Source organism: Lissotriton vulgaris, chromosome 8 (assembly GCF_964263255.1).
Source record: "Lissotriton vulgaris chromosome 8, aLisVul1.2, whole genome shotgun sequence".
Classification (NCBI taxonomy): domain Eukaryota; kingdom Metazoa; phylum Chordata; class Amphibia; order Caudata; family Salamandridae; genus Lissotriton; species Lissotriton vulgaris.
This window is the reverse complement of record NC_141696.1, coordinates 546956400-546982046: the sequence shown is the minus strand read 5'-3', so window position 1 is coordinate 546982046 and position 25647 is coordinate 546956400. Positions and strand designations below refer to the sequence as shown.

The 25647-nt window shown below is 41.4% G+C and overlaps 1 protein-coding gene across 2 annotated transcripts in view; it reads right to left on the bottom strand.

The window, feature by feature from the left end:
• Positions 1–3085: 3085 nt before the first annotated feature.
• The window catches only part of LOC147697693 (S-geranylgeranyl-glutathione receptor P2RY8-like), a 302799-nt gene continuing 280237 nt past the window's right edge, over positions 3086–25647 (bottom strand). For both annotated transcript variants that reach the window (XM_086934359.1, XM_086934360.1), the window contains one exon: positions 3086–4273. In XM_086934359.1, coding sequence (XP_086790485.1) covers positions 3199–4221 — 1023 coding nt within the window. In that variant the 5' untranslated portion in view covers positions 4222–4273 and the 3' untranslated portion in view covers positions 3086–3198. The remainder of the gene's footprint in view (positions 4274–25647) is intronic.

Below are 25647 nucleotides of genomic sequence, written 5' to 3'. Positions count from 1 at the left end.
CCATGTTAAATGACTTAACACTGCCTTGTAAATAAGGCGAAGCCTCTATCGCCACACAAAGTCACTAAAAGTGACATTGTGGTGGTGATAGGGGCTTGTAAATATGCATCTCAGTCTCTTCATAGATACATTGTAGCTGACTGACCTCCTCCCAGGCTCCGAGCGGTAATCCTCTTTCTGGGTCTCCCAGCTCAACCTCAGTTCCCTTTGCTTGCACATGATCCTCAGCTCTGCCATGCTAGGGATCTCTATATTAGCCATAACCTCTTCCATGTTCACAAAAACCTAAGGTTAAAAAATTGAGGGCAAAGATCAAAATTAAGAAAAAAATCTGAAATGACTAAATTAAGACCAATTAAAAATCGTAAAGTACATTTTAGCTGTCAATTTAATTTTTTTTTTAAATTGCAACTTAACTGTATGGGACTACAAAACACAAGTACTAAATCCCACTGCTGGACATTAAAGAAAGACATCATATTATTACTTGGGGTAGAGGAAAACCTACCTCAAGGAATAATTACAACCCTTGTTGAGGTGAACCATCAAAGTCACTAAATTAACCAAACCTTTTCGGGGTGAACCCTCAAAGTCACTAATTACCCTAAGTTCAACCTCCTGGTATCTTTGGCAAACAGCAGACATAACTTAGGGTAATGTGTAAATCATTTTTGCAGTACCACAACAGTTATAAAGTCAAAATGCCACACAATAAAAAAAAAAACGTAATTAGAAAAATAGAGTAAGATTTATTAAACCTCAGCACAAAAATGCAATAAGAGGAACCATAGATAAGATTTTTAAAAAGTTTTCAGTAGAAATAGCACCAAAAAGCACAAAGTGCCATTAACAGTTAAGGATTGTGGTACACTGGAAGTGGGGCACAATTTAAAGCTGACCACGACGGAATACAGGCTAGATATACCAATCAGGTTTGCCCATGTGAAAGATTTTACCTGAATTAGTCTTTTTAGTCATAACCAACCACAAGAGTAAACTTCTAAGCCCCCAGGATATCAGGGGAGCCACATAGAGACACAAAGGGAGTCAGACAGAGGCCAACAGCAGGGTCCAGTCCAGATCCATTTGCTACTGGTCAGCTCGGTACTTCTAGGAAAAAGTCTTTTGCTTGTTGTTGTTACCCTGTAGCCACGCCGGAGGTCAACCAACTGACCCCTGCAGTCCACTTCTGTGTCCTGGGTGCAGGAGAAAACAGGTCATCCTTCAGGGCTCCTCTCAGGTCACAGACAGCAGGTACAGTCCTTTTTTGGTCTTCTTCAGGTCCATAAACTGTTCTAAGTGGGTGTCTGGAGATGGAGATGCCACATGTATGCCTGGTATTAGCTAGTGGGTGATAATGACTGGGCATTCCCCAACCAAAGGGGTAAAAGTTCCTGGGGCTAACCCTACCCACTTTTTCAGAAGTTCCTATTTGCTTCAGTGCAAACAGACACAAACTGCCGAGCGTCACAGCATTTTCAAGATGCGTAAAGTCTACAGCCACACTAAACGTGGGTCCTGAGGGCTGGGGGTGTGTGTGTAAGTGCCATAAGAAATTGATCAGTTTTTTCCCACATCTAACTTTAAAATATAGTTTGAAGCGGGCACTGGGGCCACAACAAACGGAGGCACAAAAGTCTGGTAGGACAAAAAGCAGAGTCCTTCAGCAACCAGGCAGGGAACTAACTAGAATTGTCTTGTCATCCAGTTCTCTCCCTTTGAAGTGTGCACCCATGTATTACATGTGGCTCAATACACCCGTAAAGCAGGATTTGGAAGTTTGGTGTTACAGAGAAAAAATGGGGTCCAGCATAAGGCAAAACATCTTTAGTGATCATGCAGAAAAGGAAATTTCCTATAAAGGCCTAGTTCTATTGTGTGCATTTTTGGTCTTTAATGGACTAGATTAATGTCTAGTTATTGTTCTATAAGTTCTCATATCATGTGGAACAAGTGTGTATTACTAGCATTATCTAATTTTTCCTGGACTTCTAGACCATTTTTTGCTGACACTAAGGGCCCCATTAGGATGTCGGGCGATCGCCATGGCCATGCGGGCGGTGGCGATCCGCCTGACATCCTTCCCCGCCCGCCAACCATTTCTCCCCGCGGCAGATGGAAAGACCGTCCGCCACTTTTCCGCCCGGTCAAGGAGTTGACCGGGCGGAAAAGGGTTTCATATGGTGGTGGTGTCTGTTAAATACCACCATCCATATTAGGGTGAAGACAGGGACATGCTTTTCCGTGGCGGATGCGGGAATGTCTTGTGGTGGCCCGTTGCGGGTCCCCAGGGACTCTTGGGGGGGTGCACATGGGGGGTACCTATGCTACCCCCCTGCACTTCACTGTACAATGTGACAGGCACCGCACGGTGCCTGTCACATTGTGCATTGCAGTGCACAATGTGCATTTTTAGCATTGCTGCAGGCCGCCGCAATGTTAAAAATGCGGGATGTGCCCGCCAGTGTGGCTGGCACATCCTAATGGCCGCCTTTATGGCGGGCAGTCCCATTTTACGGGCAGGATGGCAGGCGGACAAAGTCCGCCCACCATCCTAATGGGCCCCTTAGCCTTTTAGAATCTATTGATGTAAAAGCTTTGTTGCTGACATTTTTCTAATTCAGGAGTGCAATTTCATTACTAGTACCCAATGGCAAGATGTTCTAGAAAATGATGAGAGAGCCGACAGAAGAATATTGCCCTTCATTTCTGGAAATGTCATATAGTGCTGGTAAAACATTATGTAGTGATGTCTTTGAAAGATCATTTGGGGTTTTTGGAACTTTATACTAACATATGGATTGTAAGAGATGGGGAGCTTTCTTAAAAGAAATCCTCAAATGATAGGACCATTCCAGTTTCAATGCAGACACAATGGATATGAGATTGATTGTTTCCTTTGTTGTGAATAGGAAGGTAGCAGAGTTTCTCTCTGTCTAAGATGTCTAAGGGAAATCAGGATCACTCAATAGAAATGATGGTGCTAGTGACCATTAAAATCATCCAGATAAATATTACAGTAGTGGACACACACCAAGCTGATAGGTCTGAAAATAAGTAACTGACGGAGTAGTCATGAACAGGATATCTTTAAATAACATGTAAGAGCAATAATACTGAATGCTGGTAAATTTACTCCAATGGACCGCAGTGGAGTCTCCAATGACAATGATAGTTCCAATAGATAACGCCCATTCTTTACCTTATTTGTGTTAATGGAATAGAATGTTCTGAAACATTGCTGGTGGTGTTATCGAGTGGACTCTTTATTCTACAGCAGCAGATCTTCTTTTCCACAATTGTTCGAAACTCTTTGGAACCAGAATAGTAAACAAAAGGATCCAAACAGCAGTTGAGGCTGGAGAAAGCCAGAGAAAGCTTGTACTCCACATACAGGGACTGATTCCTTTTACTATAAATAAGATGGAGAATTTGCAACACGTGATTTGGCAAAAAGCATACCAAGAAAACAGTAAGTAGTACCCCAATAAGGAAAATGATTTGCTGTTTGGTTTCTCTGAGTTGCAAGGGAGGCGACCGCACAAGCTTTGCTATGATTGCACTGTAGCATACTGCCATAACAATCAAAGGCAGGAAAAAAGTCAAAGATACAACACTTGCATAATAAATGTAGAAATATTTTCTTGAGGGAAACATGTTTTTGGGAAGGACATCAAAACAAGTGACTATCTGTAGCTGTGTGACATGAAAAGTTAGATTTGAATACAAGTATGGCAAGTTTAACAAAAGGGTAAGTGTCCAAATGCTAACGCAGACCCAAAGAGCATTTTTGTTGGTGGTCAAGCTTTTGGAACTCAGTGGATATACAATTTTCAGATATCGTTCAATGCTAATGCTCATCATGGTCCAAATAGAGCCGTACATGTTTCCGTAAAATAGTACAGTTACAATGCTGCAAAATACATGCCCAAATGGCCAATTGTTTCCATTCAGGTGGTAAACAACTTGGAATGGAAGAGTCACACTGTACAACATGTCGTTGATGACCAAGTTAATAGCAAAGATGATTGTAGGCGTCTTTGGATGAGCATGGAAGCAAAGGATCCACATGGAAATGGAATTGATGATGATGCCGACAATGAAAATGAACAGATATAAGGTGGGCAAAGCAGTCTGCAGCATTTTATTCTGAAGCATCTCCAACGTGGAATTCGATATTGGCGTAGAATTCAGCCGGGTACCCTCTTCTAAGTAAGTCATGCTTTCATAAGCCACCTTTTCAAGGAGTACAGTCTAAAGAGTCCAAATATTCCTGTGAAATATAAATATTGCAGTTTGTGTTCAGTGATCGTTGTTGTGCAAATAATAAATTGCATGCATTTCAACATTTTTGTTACAAATTTATTTTAAAAACAATTATACTCAGCCTGGCTTATTTATACTGCATTCCTATGTAATTGTAGAATTGTCATCAATCTTAAGAGGGTCCTTAAGTAGGGGCTGGTAATATTGCACTGTAATAGCGGACCTAGTCAAGCATAGTACTAATATTGTCACCAGTTTTCTTCCATATTTGGAAGAGTTGGTGTCCACCCACTGCAGTGGTATTGATCCCGCTGAAGAGCCAAGCCCTTAAGCTTTAACCCTCTCTTGCTCCACATCCTTGTGTCACCACAATGAGGAGCAGGTAAAGGTGTTGATGAAAGGTCAGATGTAGACATGCCATGGTAACAGAACTTCGGAGAGGTAACCTACCTAACCTCTGTCTCTGTTTCTCAGTTAAGGGTGGATGACTATCCTGGTACTCAGAGAAATGAGGAAGCATCACGTTAGCCTGGCGTGGTGAGAGATTGGAAGGCTGAATGCATTTAATTCAAACCCCTGCTTGGACCTATGATCTGGAGAACGGGGTAGCAGCCATGCTCATGTAACTAAATGTCAGGAGCTTCTCAGCATCAACATTAAACAGAAACCAATGCCTCTGATTGATTGCATGAAAGCCAACAGGGGTGCAAACCAAACACAGGACTAAAAAAATGTACATATGGGTGAATTTTGCAGAAAAAGATGTTCCCTGATGTAACAGACCTAACTTAGTGTGTCATTGGGAAAATAAGTTGGAGAGGACTGATGCTGCATTTCACGCGGCATTCGTCCAAAAGACCCAATGGAGGAACATCGACAGGAGAAACCTCCTTCTGTAAATGCTTCCATTCCCCTGATTACAATGGTGCTGGAAGAATTTTCAAAATGGGATTGCTGCCATCAATGTTATATCACTGAAGTCAAAGAGTTTGTGAAAAAACTACTTGTCACGCAACCAAAAGTGTTGCAAATGTATTCAGCAGGAGAGTGGTAAGGCTGTGGTATATAGCTGAAGGCGAATTTTAGTGCACACTGTCACAAATAAATTACTAAAGCATGGTGTGGTAGCGCACTGTCATTTACAGGCAGCACATTTTTCATTCAAGTTTACACAGAGATGCAGTTTTACTACTAAAACTATACATCGCATAAACGATAACATGTGGAAACCGGGTCGCTGTGAATAATTCATTTTCACATTACGAAGTGTAATAATTTGTTTTTATCCTATGAAAATCGTTGTTTCCATCACACTTCAGCATTCCAAACATTTGTGATTCATTTGTGCTTTCCTAACCGCTGCTATATTCTGAAATATTTGTACAGTTCATTTACAAGTATTTTAATGTTTCGCCTTTTAGGAACAAATGACATCCTACAACCTTTCCCTTCACACTCATTGTACCCAGAAAGACTGTCACATAGTTTACTTGACAACATTTTCTAACTTTGCAGTCAGAGAACCAAATGTAATCATAAACCTCCCTTTTAAAAGAATATGCCGGACATTTGACCTCCGCCTTTGAAAGCACAGCCATAGACGTCAATTCACCAAAATGCCTGAGGCAGCGGAAGTGACATCATACACCCTTTGAGCCCGATGACATCAAAGGAAGTGATGTCAAATGACCTTTGATAGTGATGACATCACAGGAAGTGACAACACTAGTTTTGCTTTAAAAAATATACAATAAGCTGAAGCTGAATAAACTAGCAAGTAAATGACTAACAATGATAAAATCTAGATTAGCTACCACCAATATATTAACTAGGGAGCTGCTGTATGTTTTGGCGTATGTATGTGTGTGTGTGTATGTATATATATTTACAGAAAAAAACAAAGTTTACAGGGAAGTTACAGTTAGGCTGACATTTCACTTGTACAAAACCAGAGAAATTCAGTAGTTATAGTTAGCTGAGCTAACTTTAACTTACGCCCCCGCAATGCCCTGCTTATGACTTCACATATTACATCACTCATAACATGGTCAGTGACATCACTGATGACTTCTCAAACGACATCACTGATGACATCATCCAGTGACTGTGAGTGTTTCTAAAACGTTTATGAGTGTTATAAATATATATCAAGGTTTATTGATGAATCAGTGGGTATATCAGTGCCTGTATTGATGATTGAATAGGTGTGAGTCTGAAGTCTGTATCAGTCTGTATCCGCATGTCAGTTGTTGTGTAAGTGGTTGCATGGGTTGGTGAGTAGGTACATGAGTGGCTGTATGGTTTATTGATTGGTTGTCTGAGTACCTGTACCGGTGTATGAATGTCTGTGAGGGTGGGTGAGAGGGTGTGTGACTTCCTGAATGGATGAATTACTACATGAGTCATTGGGTGTATGGGTTAGTGAGTGTAAAAGGAGGGATCTATAAGTGATTGAGTGTGTCTGTGGCTTTGTTGGTGAGTGAATGGATGTGTCAGTGGTATATGGATGAGTAAGTGGATAGTTGAAAGGCAGTATATGAAGATGTTGGAGTGTATCAGTGACTATATGTGTGAGCGAGGGACTGTGATAGTAACTGTATGGGTTAGTGAGTGGGTGTGTGAGGTCTGCATTGGTCAAGGATTATATGTTGGGATCTGTATGAAAAAGTGTGTGGGTGGGTGTATAACTGTATAGGTGAGTAAATGGCTGACTAATTGACTCTATACGTTTGTGAGTAGCTCTATGAAGCTCTATGAGTGGCTGACAGTGAATGGCTTTATGAGTGGATATATCAGTGGTTGCATCAGTGAGTGGGTGTATCAGTGGCTGTATAGGTGACTGAGTGGATGTGTGTGTAGACATGTGAAGCAGTGAGTAGGTGTATATTTCCTGGTATGGGTGTGTCAATGTTTTGAGAATGGTAGTGTGGAAGTTGGAGTGGGTGTTTGAATGGTTAAATGGGGGTGTGAGAGGCTCTGCCAGAGATTCTGTGGATGATGTTATCAGTGATGTCATTTGAGATGTCATCAGTGATGTCACTGACAAAGTCATGAGTGATGTAAAATGTGAGGTCATAAGCAATGCATTGCATTGCATTGCATGGGCACAAATTACAATTAGCTCAGCTAACTGCTGAATTTCTCTGGTTTTGTACGAGTAAAATATCGGCATAACTATAACATCCCCGTAACCTTTGTTTTTTTTCAGTGAATATCTAAGGTTTTTTAAATTCTGTTTCCCAACTTTAACAGCCCTGTAACTTTAGTTTTTTTCAGTGAATTTCTAATGTTTTGTAAATGCTAATCCCTATCTATAACTTACCTGTAACCTTTATTGTTTTCAGTGAATTTCCATAGTTTTTAAGTAGCCTTGGTCTTTGTAGGATGGTGTGGAATGGGGGCAGGGCCTCTGATGAGCTCTCAGAAATCCTGCTGAGTAGGACTTATAGAAAGTACCATGAAGGGTTCTTGGTCCCCAAGGTCCTTTAGCATCCAAGACAACTTCATACCCCAACCAGTGGTGTGCCAGAAACCGTGTTTGCAGAGTGGTGTAGAAAGGGGGTATGGCCTCAGAACACCTCTTAGCAAAATGACTGTTTGGAATTTGCTGGAGGTAACAAAAGGGATACTTGCCCCCCAAATACCCTCAATAGCCAAGGGGGCTTAATCCTCTAACTAGTACTATGCCAGGAGGCATGTTCGCAGAATGATACAGAAAGAACGTCCTTGATGATTACACAGGTAGTGTCTGTATGATTCTAAATTCTATGAGTGCCATTGCCAAGGACAGACTGCGAATACCAGGTATTTTTGACAAAGTGTAAAACACGTATATGGACATATTTAACATAAAGTTTCTGTGTAGCTATTTGGTAAGATACTAATATACCTTTCCCCTTTGTAATCATTTGTCGAAATAACTATATAAAAAATGTATTTTCCTTCTTCACAGCAACACCGGAGGTTACAATGACATCAGTAGTCACAAATGCAAATTTAAAAGTGTAAAACATATATATAGACATATTTTACACAAAGTTTGAGTGTAGCTGTTTAGTATCATATTGGTTTAACTTTATTTTAACAACATATTTGTAATAAAGCATTTAAAAAAAATAACTTTCAACATCTAAACATACAAACACAGCATAACTTACAAACAAACATCAAACTATCCATTGTTACACAAACGTATGGGGAAAAAAATGATGCAAAACTAGTGCAATTCACAATGTCTGAAAAGACCCTCTCTAGAGGAATGAACAAAAAATATTCATGTGGGACGACATCCATCTCATATTATCTTAAAACCTATCATAGAAAATGTCTCCAACTGGTGATCTACAAGAGGGAAGCTGGAGGACCATCTACATCAGTGGCAGCAGCAACATTATCCGGCAAGAAGGTCCCTTTTGAGGTACAGACTACTGCAACAGACATAGCTCCACAGTTATCAAGAATGGCCATGTATTGCATGGACTGTAGTGTTGTTATAACAGCTGGTGAGCAGTGTGTTACAGCTATTCACAATGCTGCCAAAAATCATACATGGTATTTTTCCCCCTTTTATATTTCTTGCACATTTCACAAGAGAAGTTCATGGAGAGCAGCAAGAAGGCAACGCAAAGCTGAAGGACCCTCGACTTCAATAGCAGGACGACAACATCGAAGCAGAGAGTCCATTCAAAAGTCCAGTCTCAACTTCAAGGTTTGGCTCAACAGTTTCCTCCGATTGCATCATACAGCATGGATTGTGGAGTTGTAGTTAGTGCTGAAGAGCAGTCCATAACGGCCCTTCGCAATGCTGCAAAGAATAATAAATGTTGATTAATTTTTATTTTTGACCTTCATAGTTTTTCTACATTAGCAGGCATTTTATTATCTTTCAAAATGGGTATCTAATATCTATGTTTGCTTATTTTATTATCTTCCAATTTATTGTAACACTACTTACATATAACTTGCCATATAGACAAGTGAAACCATCCCTCTACATATAAACACACAGGTAACTTGTCTTGTTCTGCTATTCCTCCTCTTACCAATTCTTCATTTCTCCTAGAATCCTGCTCATGGCCAAAGAAACAAAACTGCACATCACCACAAACCTTTTCTACGTCTGCCACACTACCAAGCAAAAGTGTTCAACGTATTTCTCCTACGAATAAAGCAGGAATATTCACATAATACAGCCTCCTACCTAAAGTTTGCATTGTTGAGTGGTATCACTTACTTTTTGTTTTACACTTTGCCTTGAAAAGATATGTAGGAATTTTCTCAGTATATCAATGGATTGCTGTCTAGTACTAGAAACACAACTACAATTCCATTTTTATGCAGTGCCCCGACTACGCTTTCATCGTACCTCCTCTGCAATACCTTTTTTTACATTTCTGGATACCATCACCTCTTTGGTACACAGTCAAAATATCGAGTCCTAATTATCGACTTACACAAATATCGTGTTGCAAATATCAAAGGTACAGAATTTCGATGTCAAAAATATCGTTGGACAGAATATCGACCCTAATGTAAGTAATATCGAATTTATTTATAGCGATGTAAGTAATATCGAAGTTAGTAATATCGATAGCATATATATCGATATAACTAATTTCGATGGTACTAATATCAATATTTGTATTTTTATGTTTTTAATTATGTATGTGTAATATGTTTTTGTTAAGTATTTTAATTTTTTAAAAATATATGTGTATTATTTTTATATATTAATAATGTTATTTTTAAGTACATTTTATGTTTTAGTACCGGAGCGGGTTGTGGGTTTATAGGGGAATAGGGTGGGAAGTAATTTAAATATACTAAATTAACTATTAATTTATAGGAATTATAAATTATTTTTTATTAATTTTGTTTCTATTTCTGTAGTGGGTTGTGGGTTTATAAGGGAATTGGGTGGTAGTAATTTAATTGTAATTAATTATTTATAATTTTTTTGTTATGAATAAATAATTTATTTTAAAATATTTATTAATTGACAATTAATTATATTAATTGATAATGTATTTTTTAATTGGTAATTCATGTTTTTTTATTGTTAACACATTTTTTAAATTGGTAATTCATGTTTGTAATTGGGAAATATTTTTTTTAATTGGTAATTCATTTTTTAATAGGTAAATAATTGTGTTAATTGGAAATAATATTTTTAATTGTTAAATATTTCTTATTAATTGGAAAGTATTTGTAATTAATTGGTAATCAATGTTTTATAAAAAAAGTATTATTTGGTATACTGTTTAATAATTTTTAATTGTGAATTAATTTTAAGTCATATTTTTATGTATTGAAATGTATTTAATTCTTTAATATTTAATATTTTGTGAGTAATGTTTATTAATTAATATTTATTGGTATTTGTTGATCATTTATTGTTAATTAAATATTCAAATGTAATTGCTTTTAATAATTATTAATTGTTTGTAAAAGATGTAGATTTATTTAAAAATGTAATTATCCATTATTTTAAATATAAAAATTATTTATAAGTATGTTAAATTTAAATTCTACGCTATCAAATGCTTTCCCTACTGTTGCACCCTTTGGAGTTGGAATAGTAATTTTTTCCCCTACGCTATCCAACGCTTTCCCCACTGTTGCACCCTCTGGAGTTGGAATAGTAATTGTTACCCCTACGCTAAACAACGTATTCTGTACTGTTACACCCTCTGGAGTTGGAATAGTAATTTTTATCCCTACGCTATCCAACGCTTTCCCTACTGTTGCACCCTCTGGAGTTGGAATAGTAAGTTTTACCCTTACGCTATCCAACGCTTTCCCTACTGTTGCACTCACTGGAGTGGGAATAGTAATTTTTAACCACCCGCTCTCCAACATTTTCCCTACTGTTTCGCCTTCTGGAGTGGGAATAGTAATTTTTCCCCCCTACGCTATCCAACGCTTTCCCTACTGTTGTACCCTCTAGAGTTAGAATAGTAATTTTTACCCTTACGCTATCCAACTCTTTCCCTACTGTTGCACCCTCTGGAGTTGGAATAGTACGTTTAACCTTACGCTATCCAACGCTTTCCCTACTGTTGCACCCTCTGGAGTGGGAATATTAATTTTTATCCCTACGCTATCCAACGCATTCCCTACTGTTGCACCCTTTGGAGTTGGAATATTAATTTTTACCCTTACGCTATCCAACGCTTTCCCTACTGTTGCACTCACTGGAGTGGGAATAGTAATTTTTACCCACCCGCTATCCAACGCTTTCCCTACTGTTGCACTCTCTGTTGTGGGAATAGTAATTTTTATCTCTACGCTATCCAACGCTTTCCCTACTTTTGCTCTATTTGGAGTGGGAATAGTAATTTTTACCCCTATGCTATTTAATACTTTCTCTACTGTTTAATTTTCTGGAGTGGGAACAGTAATTTTACATTCTACGCTATCCAATGTTTTCATTAATGTAGTTTTATTGGGACTTTAAATAGTATTTTTATTTATTTATGTATTTAATATTTTTTGTATTATTTCAGATAATGTTGTATTTGATTGACTTTAAAATATTGAAAGTACATTTAATTTTTTGATTTATTAAATACAATTAAATGTTTGTATTTATGTTATTATTTTATGTGTGTAGATGTATTTGTAATTTATGGTATTTGTTATTAATTTATAATTAATTAAAATAATTAATAAATATTGTTATTAAGTAAGTATATATTATATATTGCATGTTTATTTTTATTTAAAGTTTTATTATTAAATATGTATTATTTATGTATTTTGAACATGATTAAATATGTTTAAATATGTTTAATTTATTTATAAGTATTATTTACTTTATTTAACTTTTTTTTACAGAAAAAAAGCTATATTTTTAATTACGGTATTTTTAACATCAATATTTTAGTTTCGATATTTTTGTACTTACCATGTTGTAGATAGGGTGTCGAAATACTTGCCTTCGATATTCCAGCGTCGATGTTGCTGTAGGTCAATATACTGTTGGTCGATAATCTGTCAGAGATTCCACCTCCTTTACTTTAGGACTACCATTCTTAATTACATAACATCGTTCTCTTTAATCAATAGCAGGAACTTATTTGTTATCCTGGAGATATCTTTCTTCATTAAAGAAAGCCTCTGTAAAAGAAATATGTATCCATTGTCCACTAAAACTGTACAACAGTTACTTCTATTCTCTAATCTTTTCTTTTGATTTTGTCTCCTCATACAAAACACTATTTTGTCAAGAGTCTTCATTCTATTTAGAAGCAAAATTAAAAACTTCCTATTCAAACCAAAGGCCTTATCAACTACTCTCTCAATTTGTTCTTTCTGTTTCACTGAATCTTTCCTTCTTCTACACTTTTTTTAATGGAACACTAAATTTACAAGGCTTTAACTATAAAATCGTTATAACATTTGCGCAGAACCTATGCAGCCATCTAAACACCCATTTACAACCCATGCAGTCATTGAAATACTGAGGCATATGCGTGCACTAATGAAACACTCAGGGCCTCATTTATGAGGTTTTGCTGTAGGGAAGCGCAGCGGGCCTTCCTGCTGTGCTTCCCTACGACAAAAATAATCACAAGAGGCTTTTCCTCTTTCGCTGTGTGCTGCCTAATGCAGCACCCTCAGAAAAAGGAAAAACGAGGAAAAATAATGATATTTTTCCCCGTTGCGCCTCCCTTACGCCTCCCCTGGGGCGGCGTAAGCTTTTGGTACTGCCTCAGATTTACGATTTCTCATAAATCTGGGCAGTGTCAAAAGGCCATGGATGTTGCTGGGAATTCCCCCAGCAACACCCATTGCACACCACTTTAACGCAGAACACTGCGTTAACGGGACTGATATTTATCAGGCAGCATTAAGCCAAAAAAAGTGGCTTAGTGCTGCCTGATAAATATCACACAGGCTTCTGTGACGTTCGATGGCGCAAGGGGCCTCTTAAATGAGGCCCTCAGGCTCCTCACATGCACATCATATGAGTGCATAAGTAGACCCTGAGTGTTTCATCCGTGCATGTGTATGCCTCAGTATTTCAATGACTGCATGGTTTGTAAGTGGGTGTTTAGATGGCTTCATAGGTTCAGCACAAATGTTATAATGATGCATAGTTACAGCCTTGTTAACTGAATAAGTCAATAGAGAGTACCTAGTTGATTAGATGAATGTGTACGTAGTGCCTGCATACTTCAATAACTACATAATTTCTGCCTGCCTGATTGCAAGTGGAGAAGTGTGGCTCAATGATTAGAGCGGCAGACCCTGATGCAGACGTCTAGCCCGGGACCAGGGCTCAATTCCCCGCCTCGGCGTGTCTTGGGCTCAAAATTCCACGGACCTGATAATTCTCGCCTCCGTGCCTATTCCAATCATGGAGTCCCACTCTGCTTGCTTAATCTCCACAACAGCCCCCACAATGCTAAGGATGCCTGGCCTCCACCTTGGGGGTGCCCAGGAGTGGACTCCTCACAGGGAAAGCGAGGATGGGTTCCACAGTGGTATTCATACAAGTGCCTTGAGACCCTTGCGGGTGAGTAGTGCGCTATACAAGTATCAATTTACATTTTATTTACAAGAGTACATTTATAGTTTCTGGATAATGGATAGTGAATCACTGATTTGATGACAGCCTGAGTAGTGCCTGGGTTATTCCACGATTGCCTGAATACTGCTTGAGTGACTGAGAAAGTACCTTCATTCCTGTTAAATACATAACATTTGTCACGATATCTCCAAATCATTGGTTGTCTCTTTCCATCACTATCAAACTACCTGTTTTACTGTATACATGCTTTTCTTCTGATCTATGTGTGTGTGTAATCTGGGTATCAAACTTGATATATAATTGCATACATGGTCCTCTAGAAACATACATTGCTTTGCAACTGAGCGTTCACATGCATCACTAAGTTTCTAAAACAGAAAACAATGAGAAATTTTTCAATGCACAAAACATTTTGTAAATGGTATACCTACATCAATTCTCAAATATTTCTTCTGCTTCTAAAACATATATTCAGCATATCTCAAACAAAAGTTACACTCAAAATTAACCTAGCACAAGAACTCTCAAGGCATTCTGCACCATTAATCCTTTTCAATTTTAAACAAAGCATGTTTAAAGAAAAACACAACCCTCACGATATACATGACATTTTCATCAGCCTTACTGAACATAGATAACCATGTAAACATTTATGCAATTTCTTAATAGATGTACACCTTCAGCCATCTTATCTAAAATATATACCTCTCTGAATCTTTAAGCAAACTCAAAAGTCCCACCGTATATAGAGCTATGTGCAAGGACAAAAACCATATCTCACCATCTAAGCATATGCAAGGTGGTCATATAAATAAAAACAGATTGACAAACACTTCCAAATAAATCCCTAACAAGTATCACTTCTTTCTAATTCACATACACGCATACATGTTCTCATCTTTTAATTCTCACTACACTATTCCTGTTTATTAATGATACTAAAAGTACTACAACTCCCAGAATGCAAATGACAAATGTATCTATTCTGCACATGATGTTTAGATATTTAAAATATTCTTAGCTCATCATTGCAACTTTCCACAAAACTATACTGTTATTTTCAATAAAAAACATAATGTAATAAACAGGCAGTAATTCATTTTTCTCTTACTTTCCAAAACATTCACTACTGACTTCTTAAACACATACCCTCTAATAGATACAGTTCAACTCTTATATTTTTCTCAGCACTGTGATACTCCTTTTTTTCAAACTCCCATATACATCTTCATTTCTAATGTACATTTTTAAAACAATTACAATGTTTTATACATACCACTGAATTCTGTTTGTAGATTATATTGTTGTTTAAGCTCAGTCTGCATAGTTTGGACACTGTTAAGATTTGTAAAAACTAAGCACAAGAATGGCACACCACTCTCATACAAAGCAAGTCCAAAATGGCAACCTCTTCAACTTTCCACTCTATCATCATGAGAAAGGCAGCAAATAAAATCATGTCTTTCGTTTTAGACTACTGCATCTCCACTTGTGAATGGCTAGCAGGAGTTAACCCTTTCCTTCTCTTTCAAAAAGAGGTTTCTGTCTGTGCGTTTTCGCTATGTATATCTAGCTTTATGTTTCTGACATTTAAATACTACACAAGTTTATTACATAGTCCTGACATGGAAACTAAAACTTGCCATCATTTACACTGTGTCATCACTCCTCAACGTTTCAGAAACAGTTCTGTCTCTTTTACACCATTCCCCCCAATACAGTCTGAGCTCAGTGTACCTAGTAACACAGTTGAACCAATAGGTCACAAGTTCACAGCACATTCTGTGAACTTGTAGTGGCAGGACCTGTTTAACCCGCTGCGGGTACTGTGGCAGCGTGTGTGCACTATCTGACCTTCTGTGACTTTTATCGACTGGCATTAAGCTGGCAGCCCCTGCATGATTGCGATGTAGGTGCTGGTTTTTAAATCATTTGTATTGATCTATGTACTGCACTGAGCCCTTTTAAAAAAAACTTAACTCACACTTACCTTTCTGTGTGTCCTCCCTGCCCCGTTTCACCGCTCCTGTTTGTGACGACTGCGTGGAGGGCAGGGCGCCATCTTTGGTGTGTCCTGGAGCATGGTAGGACCGAAGTTAGCGGTCCAGCTGGGCGTGGGAGCACACCATAAAACGGCTGACTGCTCAGGGCTCACAGCGGTAGAACAGGTAGTGGCAGGACCTGTTTAACCCACCATGGGTACTGTGGCAGCACGTGTGCACTATCTGACCTTCTGTGACTTTTATCGACTCTGGCATTAGGCTGGCAGCCCCTGCATGATTACGATGCAGGTGCTGTTTTTTAAATAATTTTATTGATCTATGTACTGCACTGAGCTCTTTAAAAAAAAAACTTTACTCACACTTACCTTTCTGTGTGTCCTCCCTGCCCCGTTCCACTGCGGCTGTTTGTGCCGATTGCGTGGAGGGCAGGGCGCCTTCTTTGGTGTGTGCCGGAGCACATTAGGACCGAAGTTAGCGGTCCAGCTGGGCGTGGGAGAGCGCCATAAAAACAAACATGTGTCCCGGAGCGCGCAGCGGATGCACCCAGTAGGCGAGCCTGCGGCGGACCAAAGATGCACCAAAGGGAAGCCCATCTGCTCTCGTCCGCGCCCCAGGAGCGCACAGCGCCAGCAATGGTGACTGGGCTGGCAGGAGATCTTTTAATCAGGAGGAACTCCTGGCTTTAGATAGCCAGGAGGAGTGTGGCTCAATGGTTAGAGCGGCAGACCCTGATGCAGAGTTCTGGGCCGGGACCAGGGTTCAATTCCCGCCTCGGCGGGTCTTGGGCTCATAATTCCTCGGACCTGATTTCTCGCCTCAGTGCCTATTCTAATCATGGGTCCCACGCTGCAACTCTGGGCAATAGCTTGCTTAACCTCCACACCGGCCCCAACAGCGCTGTGGATGCCTGGCTTCACCCTGGGGGTGCCCAGGAGTGGACACTTCACAAGGAAAGCCAGGAGGGGTTCCACAGCGGTATGAGTAATAGCGCCAGGAAACCGCTTGGTGACAGTGCGCTCTACAAATACCTTGACATTTACATTTTAGATACCACAACCTGCAATGGAGGTAACCAATGGCCGGTCCTGCACAGTCTAACCAGGACGTGCCCCTCCTGTAATATCTGCTTTCAAACTAGGTAGCCTGATCCATTACTTCACTCTGAACGAGGGACAAAGATTTGGGTAGCTCTCATTAATTCGCGCTCAATGGTTAAACATGCCCCTGACATTCATGAGTTGATCCTAGGCAAACAACTTGATATTTTATTCATTACAGAGACTTGGCTAAACGAATCCTGTGCGCCGGTGGTGGAATTAGCTATCCTGCGGGGTTTTAAAATTGGCAGAGGTGATCGTATGACTGGGAGAGGGGGAGGCGTTGCAGTGGTGTTTAGGGAGACATGGTCACTCACCAGTGAGATATCCGAGGAGCTAGAGGACGGCGAGGCCTTAGATTTTTCGTTGGTCATGTCCCCCACTTTACGCTGGGTGGCACTTTCGTCTACCGCCCCCCCCCCCCCCCCCCCGGTCCTCCTGGAGCTTTCCTTAAATCTCTTGACAACGCTATTGCTTCGCGGGCGCTCCGCTTCTCCAAGTTTTTGCTGTTCGGACATTTTAACACCCACCTTGATAGCCCGGAGGCCCATGGGGCCAGGAATCTTTTGGACTTATGTAATCTTGCCCATCTGACCCAGTGGGTCAAGGAGGCCACGCTTATAGGTGGTCATCTGATTGTCATAGTTTGTTCCAACTTTAATTTTTCTGATACGGATTCCTCTCCTGTCACGTGGTCAGATTATTTTCTGATCAGGTTTGCATGGGACATTGGAAAGTCACTCTTTACCCCCCCCCACCCCATTGCTAACGAGTCCATTGACCCAGAAGATTAATATTCCAGCCCTGATCAAAGCACTATTCAGAAAAGGGGGGTGGTGATGAACAGAGTGTCTGAATTAAGCAGACCACTCTTACCCAGTCCAAAGATCAGGGCTTGATCCATCACCGTTATTTATCTCACTGCCCCATCCCAGCTCAGAACCTGGCTATATGCAAATCAGTCTGTCCCTGGCCCAGTGCATCATGGGAACAGGGCAGACTAAACTACCAAGCCAATTCTTCACCAGAAAGGAGACAAGCTACCGGGGACCGGTTTCTGGTATTTCAACCGTCTTCGGCCCGGCTTGCTTGAATCCTGATGGAGCAGTGAGAAAGGGACTCATGTCTGAGTATACCCTGCCACACCTATAGTGGCCAAAAACGATTCAGAAAAGGGGGTGGTGATGAACAGAGTGTCTGAATTAAGCAGACCACTCTTACCCAGTCCAAAGATCAGGGCTTGATCCATCACCGTTATTTATCTCACTGCCCCAGCCCCCATCAAAGCACTGTCATCAGCTAGTCCAGCAGCCGCCCCAAATCTGGAAGGTGCAGTGGAGAGTTTCTCCGCCTGGATTAGCCAAGGGGTTAATTCTATCGCTAAACCCTTTTCCAGAAGTCAACCGTGCTGTACCCCCTCCAAACCGTGGTTCACAAATTCACTTAAAGAACTCAAGCTAGGGTGTAAAAAGTTTGAGCGGCGCTGGCGACGTGAATACTGCCCTTCGACCAAGGCGGCTCTCTGTGCAGCCCAGAGGGACTATTATGCAGCCATTAAGAAAGCTAAAGGCGATTTCTACGCAGAGAGAATTGCCAAGGCTAATAACAATATCAAAGAAATCTTTTCTATTGTTTGTAACTTTCTGTCCCCTCGTGCTGAACAAATGAGCCTGCCTATCTCGTCACAATGGTGTGAGGATCTTTCAACCTTTTTTATTGCTAAGATCCAAAAGATCCAAGATAGCCTAGGGATGGTATCCCGGGAGCAGAGGAATCTTCCTCTTCCACCTCATTTGAGATGTCATCATTGATGTCATCAGTGATGTCATCAGTGATGTCACTGACCATGTCATGAATGATGTAATATGTGACATGATCAGCAGTGGATTGCGGGTGCGCGATATATAGTTAGTGCAACTAACTATATATGCGAATTTCAATGGTTTTGTGTGAGTAAAATAAGGTTTTGTAAATGCTAATTCCTAACTATATATGGTCTATAACCTATGGTTTTTTCAGTGAATTTTCAAGGTTTTGTAAATGCTAATTCCTAACTATATATGGTCTAAAACCTATGGTTTTTTCAGTGAATATATATATATATATATATATATATATATATATATATATATATATATATATATATATATATATATATATATATTCACTGAAAAAACCATAGGTTATAGACCATATATAGTTAGGAATTAGCATTTACAAAACCTTGAAAATTCACTGAAAAAACCATTGGTTATAGACCATATACAGTTAGGGATTAGCATTTACAAAACCTTAATTTACTCGCACAAAACCATTGAAATTCACATATATAGTTAGTTGCACTAACTATATATCGCGCCCCCGCAATCCACTGCTGATGATGCCACATATTACATCATTCATGACATGGTCAGTGACATCACTGATGACATCACTGATGACATCACTGATGACAACACCCAGTGACTGTATGTTTCTGTAAAGTTAAAATATGTCTTACATATTGAAGAATGAGTGGATGTATAAGTGTCTGGATGAAGGTTTTAGTAGGTGCATTACTGACTGTATGAGTGAGTGATTAAATGTGTCTCACTGAGTGCATGGGTTAGTGACTAAACTGTCTTAATTTGTGCATTATTATGTCTGTTGTTCTGTAAACTGCTGCATGTGTTAATCAGTAGCTATATGAGTAACTATATGGGTTATTGATTGGTTGCCCAAGTATTTGTATGGGAGACTGAGTATGTGTGTGGGTGGCTGGGAGGTGTATGACTCTGTGCATAGATGTGTGAGCAGTTGATTCACTAGATGTATGGGTTCAAAAGTGCATGTGGAAACAGCTGCATGGGCAGTTGACTGTGTGCATGAGTGTATTGGTGAGTGAATGGATATCTCAGTGCTACATGTCAAAGTAAGTACATATGTAAAACACAGTACATGTGAGAGTTGAATATATAAATAACTGTGCATAAGAGCCAGTGAATGTGTGAGTGGCTGTATGGATCATTGTGAACTTGTATCAGGGATTGTATAAGACAGTAAATATGGATTAGAATATGTTTGAATTAGTAAGGTGTGTATAACTGTATAGTTGAGGAAATGGAGGAGTGATTGATTCTTTTCATGACTGACTAGATGTATGAGTAACTCCATGGATGAGTGACAATCTGTGAGTGTCTGTTTACACTGATTGTATCTAAGGTTATATTAGAGACTGAAGAGGTTCATCGTATTATCACATGAATGATATCAGTGATGTGATCAGTAATGTCAAATGAGATGTCATCAGTGATGTCATTTGAGATGTCATCAGTGATGTCATCAGTGATGTCATTTGAGATGTCATCAGTGATGTCATTTGAGATGTCATCAGTGATGTCATCAGTGATGTCACTGACCATGTCATGAATGATGTAATATGTGACATCATCAGCAGTGGATTGCGGGTGCGCGATATATAGTTAGTGCAACTAACTATATATGCGAATTTCAATGGTTTTGTGCGAGTAAATTAAGGTTTTGTAAATGCTAATCCCTAACTATATATGGTCTATAACCAATGGTTTTTTCAGTGAATTTTCAAGGTTTTGTAAATGCTAATTCCTAACTATATATGGTCTATAACCTATGTTTTTTTCAGTGAATTTCAATGGTTTTTTAATAGCAAATATGAAAAGCTTTAAAATGTCAAGTACGTGATAGACAAAAACATTTTTGTGTTTATGCACGCTGATGTGCTTTGAACGCTGCCCCCCCCATCTCTTTTCTTTAAGGAGTATTCTCTCTTTGCAGATAGTGAAGGGTAGGTAACGCAGGCCTTTGCCCCCGTTGTAATCCGTCGTGCCTGCTTCTCTCTCCATTTCATTGATTATTATCCAAGCATTTACTGTTTTAGAATTGGTTCTCTTTGTTCATTCTCTATTTACAAACAAGCACAGAGTCGCAATACTCTGTTTAGTCTTTGCAGATAGTGAAAAATCGTTTAAAAAAACAAAAGGAATCAAGCAAAATCAGTAGGCCACTAATGGGATCTCTTTTTGACCTCGCTAAAATAGAAACATTAGGAACAACCCCTCATGAGAAATACGAAACTAGTGACATGAACTGAGCTCGACACCATGATGGCTGCAAGACAGCTCGGCTCCGCCACCCACCCCGCCCAAAATAACGACAAACCCTATGCAAATATTATAAATATATACAACACACCAGAAAAGTAACAGGGTAAAACGTTTTATTAAATAACTATTTACATGGCAGCCTGCTGCAACATCCATCACTATTCCTGTCGAGGTAGCATAGCTGGCGGCCTAGGGGTGGAGAACCGTTGTGCAAATTGCCCGGGGACGACACCATGCGCCAAGACTCATCCCCAGTACATCCAGAGCTGATGTCCGACAAGTTGTGTGTGAGGATGCCTTGCTGATGCCACCACCACCTTTTTGTTGCCTGATCCGGCTAGCTCAATCGATCGAGCATGAGACTCATGCACTCTGATCTCCTTGGCCTCAGTCAAGCATCAATAGTAACATTTTCATACGTGAGTGTAGGTTCATGGTTTTCCATCCACAGACTAAAAGCCTGGAGTGGGAGTGAAAGAAATGTAAATGTAAATGTAAATGTAAATGTACATGTATTTATATAGCGCAAATCGCCCACATCGCAGGCATCTATGCGCTTGCTTAGGGAACCCGTCCTGGTATTCCCCTGTGAGATACCCCCGCAGGGTATCCACAAGGTGAAAGCCAGGCATCCCGCCGCGAGGGGCCGTTGTGGAGATTAAGCAAGCTATTGCCCAGAGTCGCAGAGTGTGAACCCGTGAGTCGAGTAGGCACCGGAGCGAGAATTATCGAGTCCGTGGAATTATTGAGCCCAACCCCCGTCGGGCGGGGAATTGAACCCTGGTCCAGGGCCGATCTCAGCTTCCGGGTCTGCCGCTTCTAACCCCTGAGCCACACTTCTCCACAACCATAACTAGGTAACAAGGAAGGCAGACGCTGTGGGAAGGACTCTGGATATGGTATGTTCCTTGGTCCCTGAGTTACTTCGATGTCACTGCCTTGCACAAATGGCATAAGTCCTGGATGTTGGGTGCCATAGTTGAGGGTTCCGAGCAGCGCTTGTAACACTGTCTGAAGTTTATTTGCACCTGCTGCAGCTTCACTATTCTCAAAGTAAGTGGGGGCTGTTTGTGGACCTGACTGCATTGGAAATTAATGTGATGCGGTGCCTCCCTGAACCGCTTGACGGAGGCCCCCGAGGGGCGGTGTGATGGCACCGACCCCCTCCCCAAGTCTTGTTGCCCTGGTGTGGCGTGAGATCGCCCCGACATAGGCGGCCGGCTCCCAGGGTCAAGCGGAACTTTTTGCCTTTTGGTGACGCTTCCATTCTGAACATTGTCCCACAATCCGTTTGACCTGAAGACACGTCCTGCGGTGCCCTAGTCCGACCATCACATATTCCTGCACCAGGAGACGGCGTGGGATGCACTAGAAGGGAGAGGCGGCGCGAACGAGCCTCCCCCACCTCCCCAGGTGGAGGTTTCTCAGGTACACCCCAGCGCTTCACGCAACCAGCTGAGTTGCGCCCGCTCTTGCGGCTACAGCGTCTCGCCCACCATCCACTTTTATTGCGCCCACTCTTGCGGTGCAGCGATAGGCGGCTGCAACAGGACTCTCAAAATGGTGGCCGGCTCTTCGGATTTAGGCCTGGTCCACTAAAATGGCCCTGGGACACCTTGGAACTCGGACGCTTGACTGCTAGGGCATGGACCCCATTCCCAAAAGCGTCCCCTCAGCCTTGAAGATTTTACAAAAGTCACCGGGGCCCCCGACTCCCGCAGACTTCCGGTGGCGAGCGACTGCCATGATTGCTCGCGGAATGGCCACGACGTAGCCACGGGGTGCTCTCATGCTGACGCCAGCTTCAATCTGAAACATCCAGAAACACTGTAGACTACCAATTCGATCAGTTCCGGTGGAGCCCCAACGTGACCCGGTAGAGAAGAACTTGCCCTCCCCTCTTTGACTGATTGTTCTTGTTGCCTGTCCCTTCTCTTGTCATTTAACAGAACTTTTTGGACTGCTGAAAGGGGTTGTATTCCGACCGCTTGTTGGTGGAGACATTTTGACTATATTCTGGACCTGCGTTGTCGCGTAATGCGTCATATGGCGCGCCGCGTTAGCGCACCCGGAAGTGCTACGGTGCGCAAGGCGCAGCTTCCCGGAAACGATCCAGAGCGCGGCGCGCAGCGCGTAACGTAAGCATAACAAGTCATGTGACTTGTTAATAAAACTTTTCATTGGTTCATTTTACTTTTGTTATTCTAATGATGAAAGGCTTAGTCATATGACCTAATAATAACGCTTTTCATTGCTTTCGAACATTTTTTTTTTCCCAAATGATGAAAGCCCCACCTTTTTTTTTCTCACTCTGACTTTTAAAGCAAAGGACCCAGATGCATTTACAGTTTATCACTAAAATGTTCCAGGCTAATGTATTTTCCCGATAAATTTACAACTGTCCTGCAAGTAAAATATTCCTTTTTCGAGAAAAAGGGCGTTTCTTCGTCCCATGAGGGAGCCGTTGAGCAAAAGAGGCTCGGCCTGCTGTCTTAGTCGCTGATAGGCATGAATATCAGATTCTTATCGATCACTTTATGTTGCAGGAGTAGAAAACACAACAGCCCTTGACCATTTATCTTTACTGCGTTCCTGCGCATTATACCTTTTAACAGTCATGTAATTGGACTGCTTTATTTCACTTGCCTTTTACTGATTCGAAAACAGTGGCTATTATTCAAAACTTTACCAATGTAGGTACTACTACCATGTTTTTTTTAAAAAACCTTTATTGTGAAAATGTCAGTATACAAACACGGGCCTATAACCACGTGGGCCGGCCACGGAGCAAACTGGAATCTTATATGATGAGGGAACATTTACACTGTAGAAGAACGTAACGGGCGACCCATTAGATTGCAAGAACTAAGGTGTCTAACATTTGCGGAATCGGTGGACGTACATTTTATAATTAAAGTACGACAGGGCCAGTTACAATAAAATTATCTAGATATACATTTGCGGGCAAGTACCATGGGTGACGTTACTTCGAACTTTCAATAGTACAGTAATCAATAACACATCAGAACTTAATATCAATAGGGATGTCAAAATGTTCAATCAATTCTCGTCCCCGCCCGCCATGTGCTTCAAAACTGCATACGTATCTCGTGATATCAAGGTTGGGCAACCAGTACACAACAAGGAGTTACGAGTCCCATTTATACCGGCGCCATTTTGGGCGAGGCCGGGCAGGTCCAGGATATAGTCAAAATGTCTCCACCAACCAGCGGTCGGACCAGAACCATTTTCGGCAGTCCAAAAATGTTCTGTTAAATGACAACAGAAGAAATAGGCAACAAGAACAATCAGTCAAAAGAGGGGACGCTTTCGTTATTGGGGCCCATGCCCTAGCAGGCAAGCGTCCGAGTTCCAAGGTGTCCCAGAGCCATTTTAGTGGACCAGGCCCAAATCCAAAGAGCTGGCCGCCATTTTGAGAGTCTTGTTGCAGCCGCCTATCGCTGCACCACAAGAATAGCCGCAATTCAGCTAGATGACGGGTGAGTCACTGTACCGCAAAAGCGGGCGGAACTCAGCTGAAAGGCGAGTGAAACGCTAAGAGGCACCCCACTGCAGATGAGGTGCCTCCACCTGGGGAGGAGGGAGAGGCCCGTTTGCGCTGCCTCCCCCCCCCCCCAGGCACCCCACGCCGTCTTTCGGCGCAGCATTGTAGGATGGCCACACCAGTGAAACTTGCTGGACACGACCTCGGTGCCATCCAGATCTCGGCGCGTTCGAGTCACTGTACCGCAAGAGCGGGAGAAACTCAGCTGGACACGCCGTCTTTCGGCGCAGCATTGTAGGATGGCCACACCAGTGAAACTTGCTGGATACCACCTCGGTGCCATCCGGATCTCGGCGCGTTGTGCTGCCTTTGGCGTACTGTAGCAGCAAGAGTGACCGCAACTCAGCTGGACACGCCGTCTTTCGGCGCAGCATTGTAGGATGGCCACACCAGTGCGGCAACTTGCTGGACACCACCTCGGTGCCATCCGGATCTCGGCGCGTTGTGCTGCCTTCGGCCTATTCGCACATCGGTCCGCTACTGACGCCGCCTCACAGGCCAACTGATTTTGTAGGCTTTTATAGCCCAAAGCCGCATAACAGGTCATGTGACTTGTTTATAAAACTTTTCATTGGTTCATTTTACTTTTGGTTTCCTAATGATGAAATGCTTGATCATATGACCTAAAAATAACACTTTTCATTGGATTAAAACATTTTTTTTTCCCAAACGATGAAAGCCCCACCTTTTTTTTTCTCACTCAGCAATCCAAAAAGGTTCCGTTAGATGACAACAGAGGGGACAGGCAACAAGAACCATCACTCAAAAAAGGGGAGGGCAAGTTCTTCCCTACCGGGTCACGTTGGGGCTCCACCGGAACTCATCGAATTGATAGTCTACAGTGTTTCTGGATGTTTCAGACTGAAGCTGGCGTCAGCATGAGAGCACCACCATCTCGTAGCTCCGTTGTGGCCATTCCGCAAGCAATCATGGCAGCCGCTCCCCACCGAAAGCCTGCGGGAGTCGGGGGCCCCCAAGACTTTTGTAGAATCTTCAAGGCTGAGGGGACGTTTTAGAGAATGGGGCCCAAGCCCTAGCAGACAAGCGTCTGAGTTCCAAG